Source organism: Artibeus jamaicensis, unplaced genomic scaffold, assembly GCF_021234435.1.
Source record: "Artibeus jamaicensis isolate MK-2021 breed Jamaican fruit bat unplaced genomic scaffold, CSHL_Jam_final scaffold_612, whole genome shotgun sequence".
NCBI lineage: Eukaryota > Metazoa > Chordata > Mammalia > Chiroptera > Phyllostomidae > Artibeus > Artibeus jamaicensis.
In genome coordinates this window covers 4,148,045-4,155,231 of record NW_026522049.1, presented here as the reverse complement: position 1 = coordinate 4,155,231, position 7,187 = coordinate 4,148,045, and the positions used below count along the sequence as shown (strand labels likewise).

The 7,187-nt window shown below is 59.7% G+C and overlaps 1 protein-coding gene across 1 annotated transcript; it reads left to right on the top strand.

Annotated features, from left to right (window-relative positions):
• On the top strand, positions 1-6,786 carry ISG20 (interferon stimulated exonuclease gene 20). Its single transcript, XM_037145043.2, has 4 exons — positions 1-130; positions 413-666; positions 5,420-5,620; positions 6,563-6,786. The coding sequence occupies exons 2-4, from the start codon at positions 439-441 to the stop codon at positions 6,647-6,649; spliced, it is 516 nt and encodes a 171-aa protein (XP_037000938.2). The 5' UTR covers positions 1-130; positions 413-438; the 3' UTR covers positions 6,650-6,786.
• The last annotated feature ends 401 nt before the right edge of the window (positions 6,787-7,187 follow it).

Here is a 7,187-nt window from a genome sequence, read left to right as displayed (position 1 = left end):
GAACCCGAAACTAAAGCGGGGTCAGGTTTCCTCGGTTTGAAGTCAGAGATGAGTCACTGCTAAGAGCAACTGCAGTGGTTAAGTAGCACCAGAGACACAGGCGTGAGACCAGGGCACAGGAGGCTGACTGGTGAGGGTGTGAGCCGGGGTGGAGGCTGCGAGGCAGGGTTCGGGGGTGGCTGGCCAGGGCAGGCGGTCTCCCGGTCCTGAGGCTGCCAAGCAAGACCACAGGCCCTCGGACGGACGACCAGACTTTGAAGCCAGCAGGGTGGCAAGAAGCCAGTTTCCTTTCTGCCAGGGGGTGGTGTGATAAGGCCGGGACAGAGGGCGCAGGCTGGCAGGGTGGTGGCTGAGGAACCCAGGGGCCGTGGCAGGCCCTTGAGTGATGCCCTTCCCGCTGCCTATTCTCCAGCGCAGCTGAGTGTCCCCCCGCAAGGCATGGCGAGCAGCATGGAGGCGGTGGCCATGGACTGCGAGATGGTGGGGGTGGGGCCCCTCCGGGAGAGTGGCCTGGCTCGGTGCAGCCTGGTGGACTTCCACGGCTCGGTAATCTACGACAAGTTCATCCGGCCCGAGGGGGAGATCACGGATTACAGAACCCGGGTCAGCGGGATCACACCTCAGCACATGGAAAACGCCACGCCCTTCGCCGTGGCCAGGCGGGAGGTGAGTGAGGGGGAGTGGGCCAGCCGGGCCACGGAGGGCTGTGGACACACCCCGGACACACACGTACTTCCCTGGTGCCTTCCCCAAGGACCAGATCCGTGACCTGCGTCCCCAGTGGCATACGATTCCCTGCCACCCCTGGGTGGGGAGTTCTAGGGTGCAGAGAAGCTGGTTTGTGCCTCCACTGCATCCCTGAGAAGGGCGGGTCCCTGCCACCAGACAAGCTCCCATCGGGCAGCAGCCTCAGGGCTTCTGGTCCTCCTGACATTCCCCACTCTGATTTGGGAGCTGGATTCCCCGCTCTTTCCTGGACACCAGGCTGCCACTGGTGAGCCCTGTGGGGAAGCGAGAAGCAGGTGCTGGGCAGAGACCCTCACTGGCTGGGCCCCTGGCAGGGGTCCTCCTGGTTCTGGAGAACCGGCCAGAGCCCTCTGGGCCGAGGGGAACACCAGCTCCCAGACCCGTGGAAGGTGGGCCATCTATCACCCTAAGGTCCCGCGATGCACACCCCCCGCTCCGGTTTATTGTGACAGCTTCTCCAGATTTAACTTTCCATTTCCCTGCATCACCAAAGAGAAAGCAAATGCAACCTCTGTGAAGACGGCCCCCAGGTTAGTCACTTCTGAGAAGGCTGAGAAAGGCAAGCACCCTCATTGGTTTCCACGCCAGCCGGGGGTGGGGCAGGCCAAGCACACCAAAGAGAACAGAGGCGTGCCTCTCACACGCGCTGGCACGGGAGCCTCCAGGTGCTCGAGAGGAAACCGCAAGAGCAGCTCCTGTTTACTGAGCCCGGCCGGGTGCCGTCCCAGCCCTTGGGCTCCGAGCTCCTTCATGCCTCAACCCACAGGCGGCCAGGAGGGGCTCCGGAGCTACTAACTCAGCTGTGCACCCCGGCTCGCTCCTTACCTGCTAACGTACCTGGGGCAAGTTACTCAACCCTCTCTCGGTACCGGGTTCCCAAAACCCGTCGAAGGGAACGGGGATGATCGCAGTGATTTCATAGGCTCCTTGTGAGGCTTGAGAAAGGGCCAGGAGAGAGGGCCGGAGAGAAGGACTCTCGGGAGCTACCCAGACTGTCTGCCCCGTCACCCTGTGTTCCAGGCGAGGAGCCCGAGGCTGGCCTGAGCTACATGCGTGTGTTGGTCGGCTAGGGCCACTGTGACAAAGACCCACAGACGGGGTGGCTTGAACAGCAGAGCTGTGCTGTCTCTCGGTTCTGGAGGCCCCAAGTCCAAGATCAAGGTGTCAGCGGGGACGGCTCCTTCTCAGGGCTGTGGGGGAGGGTCTGTTTCTCGGTCTCTCCCCCCGCTCTCGGATGCTCCCTGGCTTGTAGATGCGTCACCCCGGTCTCTGCCTTCCCATTCGTGCGGGGATCCCCCCGCGTGTGTCTCCGTGTCCAAACTGCCCCTCTTTATAAAAACACCAGCCCTGTGGACTAGGGGCTCCCCCCAATGACATCAGCAACCACCCTTATTCCAAACAGATCACATTTTGAGGAACTAGGGATTTCGACAGATGGATATGGGGAGGCAAGGGCTTGCACCATCCCGCCCATAACGCTCCATGACTTGTACAAGTTCAGAAAACAGAAGGGGGAAGAGCCAGCGAGGTTTCCAAATTCAGGCTCGAAACTCCGGAGCCGTGTGCAGACAGGGTTGAGGCCGGGAGCCCTCTGGAAAGCCCTGGTGTGAACTGCAAAGTGCGGTAGCTGTAAAACAGCCCTTGGATTTCAAAGACTAATAGATCTTTTTAAAAAATCATAAGCCCTGGCCAGTGTGGCTCAGTGGGTTGGAGCGTCATCCCGTAACCAAAGGTCGTGGGTTCGATTCCCGGTCAGGGCCTATATTTAGGTTTCAGGTTCTATAGGGATACAGGGGTGTGGGGAAGGCAACCAACCGATGCTCCTCTCTCGCATCTGTGTTTCTCTCTGTCCCATCCTCTCTCTCTAAGAGCAGTGAAAAAAATGTCCTCGGGTGAGGAGAAAAAAATTTTTTTAATCATAAAAGTACCGCGGTTGTTTTTTATAGCAACAACACATCGAAACGCTAACATTTCGGTTGTGTGATAGGTTCCATAAAACATAATTTATTATGACTCCCCGGCCCCGTCCTCTGAGAAATGCCACTAAGAATATTTTTGTTGAGAGACCTCATGAAGAGTTGAGGAAAGTACCTGGCGCAGTGCCAGGATGATGAAGAAAGACAATGTCCCTCCCCCCTCCCTTCTGCAGCTCTTTCCAGGAATTTGTGCGTCTCCCCTCGCCTGTAAGGTTTCTTCAGAGAAAAGTGACACCTGCCTCATTGCACTGGCCCAGGGAAGGTCCCACCGCCAGGGGTCGCACTGGCGGGCGCTTCCCCACCTCCCGGGGGCTTCGGCAGGTACCCCACCGCCCTCCAGGCCTCTGCTCAGGAAGGCGGTGAAGCCAGGCCGCTAACTGGCCACAAGCCTCACCTCCCCAGCCCTCACCTTACCCACGGGGGATCGAAGCCCCGAGACCACACGGCCAGTCCTGGCGTCCTTCCCTGTGTCTGCCCAGCATCCTGAAGGGCTGTTGCATCTCTGGGCTGTGTAGACGGTTCTCCACCTTCCCCGGCTTCCTCTTCCTTCCGCTGCATGTCTACCCCGCCCCCATTATGTTTGTGTCAAGTCCTGTGTTGCTAAATGCAGACCGCACCCCCACCCCCGGGGACCCCCAGGCTCGGGAAGTGATGAATTTCCCAGAAATGTACCCCACGGTGACTGGGGATCACTTGGCCCTCTTACATCTGGGACTGTGACCACTGTCGCCAGAATGACAGACAGGTCCTGCGGGGCCGTGTGCGAGCTGGGCCTGAGCCAGCTCCTAGCAGGGCAAAGAGGTCGCACTGTGTACAAACCTGAAGAATGTCAGCAGGAGACGGCGCGTGACCCACGGGCGCCCTGTGTGCTCTCTCAGTGAGCTGGCCCTCGCCCCCTCTCTGCACACCGGGTTCTGGGGGTCGTGTGCCCTCCCCACTCGGGGGGACCCCACACCAGCACTGCCTGTCAGAAATCCGGGATCCAGAGCCCAAACGCGGGTTTCACGGAGATGCCCCGGGGGATTCGCAAGCCCCAGCCGGGCTCCGTCCAGAGGAGGCCCCGAGAAAACCGCAGGAGCAGTGAGGAAGGCTGGTGACATGGTCTGTCGATGGTGAATGGACAGACCCCATCCCCAGCGCGGTGACCACGGACAAGTCACCTCAATGCGCTGAGCCTCAGCTTTCTCCCTCTGGCCTCCAAGGAAGAGCATATCAAAGGCCCTACATGGAGTCCGGGAGGCCACTAGCGGCAGAAAAACAGGACAAGGCAGGTGTTAGCCACCCAGAACGTTCTTTCCGGAGGGATACACGCTGTCCGAGAGCTTCCACACATGGGCCCGAGAGAGCCGCGAGCTGCCCCGGCTGTATTTCCGGTCCCCGTTCCTCTCTAACCGCAGCCTTGGAAAACGAAAGTGACTGCCCTGTGTGGGCAGAGGCGGGCTCTCTGTAGGGCCACCCGCCGTGGGAGAGGAGGCGAGAATGAAGGCAAGGGGGAGGCTTGGGCGTACGTCCAGGCACTGGGCACTGGGCTGGGGGTGTTCTCAGGGTTGCTCCTTGCAGCTTGGCCGCAAGGCCCGCGGAGGCCCGGGGCCGGCTCTTTCCACAGACATGGTGGCGGCTTTGAAAACTGCTTCTGCCACAAGGGAGTGAGTGTGTGTCTCACTCACCCGATGGTGCTTAGCAAATCCCTCCAAAACCTAGCGACTCAAATAATGTTGAGATTTAGTTCACTCAATACCAGCAATCTGGGCAGGGCTTGGCAGGTGGGGGTGGCGGCTGCTGCTCAGCAGAGGCATCTTGCAGGTCGCGGGCTGGACTCCTTGGGAGTTTTGCTCACCCCCCTGTCTGGTGCCTGGCACTGGGGCTCCTCGGGCTTGTCTTTCTATCTGCACGTGGTCTTGCTAGGCTTTGGGGTAGCTCAGGGACCCAGGGATCCTGGCCCGTAGAGAAGTCACATGGGCCAGCCCGCAGGCGAGGCAGCGCGGGGTGCTGGGCTCCAGCTACTGTGAGCACCGTACCAAGACATCTGCACAGTTCTTTTTGAAATCGTCAGGGTAAACTTGCACAAGTGACTTCACTCCTCGGTGACCCGGATTCTTTCATTTGCAAAATTCAGTTCAAGACAGGCCTTCCTCATTGCGAGCTGTATGAGTTTTCCACAGCTGCTGTAACAAAACCGTAAACCTAGTGGTGCAAAACTGCACTCGTTTACCGTCTTACAGCTCTGCAGTTCCGAAGTCCTCGAGAGGATGAGAGGAGGGGTGGCAAATCCCCAGCTTCCAATGATGGTTTTGGCTTTCTGGTGATCGGCCCCACCCAGGAGCCCACCCACAGGTACCTCACTAGAACAAAAGACACACACCTGTCGCCCAGGAAATGGCAAGGCTTTAAGGAGCCCTGTGCCAGGAACTGGCAACAGACACCAACTTTACTTATTTTTTTATTATTTCATACATTGCTCTTCCACATTGAAACCACTAAAGGAATCGGATGGACCTTCGGCACAGATCTAAACTAGTAAGTGTGAAGAGGGACTTGGTCCGGTTTTCTCACTTTGTAGATGGTACGTTTAAAGCTCAGAGAGGGACAGTGCTTTGCTCAAGGTCACACAGCGACTCAAGGAGGGGCTGCTGCCCGCCTGTTCACGGCAGCCTGGAGGACCTGGGTGACCTGAGGGTACGTGTCTTCCTGGCCAGATCCTGCAGCTCCTGAAAGGCAAGCTGGTGGTGGGTCACGACCTGAAGCACGACTTCAAGGCTCTGAAAGAGAACACGAGCAACTACAGCATCTACGACACCGCGGAGGACATGGTGCTCTGGGCCAAGGCCGGCTTGCTGCACTACAAGCGCGTATCCCTCCGCGTGCTCTGCGAGCGCCTCCTCGGGAGGAGCATCCAGGTGAGGGTCCCGCCCTTCCCCACTGGGGCCCGAAGAGTCAGCCTCGCGTGGCCAGTCAGGAGGAGGGTCTGCTCTGGGAGCCTGGCCCTTCCCTCCCAGAATCCAAACCCCACCAGTGGCAACAGGGCAAATATTGGGCCCCAGAGACGCCCTGTCTCCCGCTAGTCCCGCGGGGCTGCGCACTTCGTAGAGGTCAACACGTGTTTATTAGGCACCTACTCTGGGCTGCCCTTGAATGAGGCGCTGGGGACCCCAGGTGAGCAAGGCCCGGTCCGTGAGGAGCCCTTGGGTCACGCAGGGTGGCCCCTAACCGGGTAATGAGCACACACTGTGGACAGTGTCCCGTGGAGGGCAGGGCTGGTGTCCTGGGAGCAGGGACATGGGTGGGTGGCCGGACAGGAGACCAGACCTGGGTGGAGTCTGAACCGTGGCCGTTGGTGGAGGAGGGCAGGAGACTGGCGGGGGAGGGGACAGACGAGCCCCAGCCTCCTCCGCTGGGGAGCCGAGATCACGTAGGAAGCAGGACATGGGCCTGAGTTTGGGCCCCTCTGTTAGTCTTGAGGGACACAGGATGAAGGACAGACAGGCCCACACATCAACTCATGGAAGGCTTGCTGAGCAAGTGGCAATCTAGCAGCGTCTTTTTAACATATTCCTCAGTGCCCAGGAGGGTCCCACAGAACAGTCCAGCCCCTCTGTGCCCGACAGCAAGTGTGCAGTGTCCCCGCTGGCCTTGAGGGCCCAGCCATGTCTGGGCCTTGGCAGCTAGTGGGGGAAGCTGGACCTGCTGCAGCCCCAGCTGTTCGAGCCCTGGGGGGACCCAGCCACGGACCCACCATGGGGCTCTGGATGTCAGGGTGTGAGCAGGGAAGGGCGGTCACCTGAGGGCTCTTCATTCCAGCTCCTCCCCCCCAAGTCCCCCCTCTCTCTGGGTGTCTGCAGAACAGCCTGTCTGGACACAGCTCGGTGGAAGACGCCAGGGCCACCATGGAGCTCTATCAGATGTCCCGGAGACTCCGGCGCCGCTGAGGGCTGCCCAGTGGGCTGGCCGTGTCAGCTCGGCTCCCTGCGGCCGCTCCTCCAGGGTCTTTGCCTCGCCAGGACAGCAGCTCTCTTGCTTTTGGAAAGTGCATCTGTAGCAATAAAACGCTTCTATATTTTCTCTACGCCAGCATCCGTCCTCTCCTTGTCTCCGCCCTTCTTTTCTCCAAGCCGGGGGAACAGTGAACAGGGCCCAGCCTGGGTGGGGTCACTGTACTCAAGGACAATGAGCCCTTGAGTCGGGGTGTGGGGGACAACCCCTGGCAACCTTCCACGAGTCGTTCCTCCTCTTATGTGTAAAGACCGGAAGCAGAGCCGGCAGAGTCTGGAGTCCCAGAGAACTAACTAGCTGGGAGCCGCGGTTCTGCCATTTGGTAGCTGCACGGGGGCAGGGCCAGTTACTTCACCTCCCTGTACCGCCCCTTCCCCGCCTGCAAGACGGATGGCACCTGTCAGGGCTCAAACACTCCCCGAATGTCAGTAACTGGTGGTCCATCTCCAGAGCACCTGAGGGTCCAGGGGACCC

Coding starts and splice junctions, on each gene's coding strand:
- ISG20 (XM_037145043.2), top strand. CDS start 439: ATGGCGAGCAGCATGGAGGCGGTGGCCATGGACTGCGAGATGGTGGGG. Junction 667..5,419: donor TCGCCGTGGCCAGGCGGGAG/GTGAGTGAGGGG, acceptor CTTCCTGGCCAG/ATCCTGCAGCTCCTGAAAGG. Junction 5,621..6,562: donor TCCTCGGGAGGAGCATCCAG/GTGAGGGTCCCG, acceptor GGGTGTCTGCAG/AACAGCCTGTCTGGACACAG.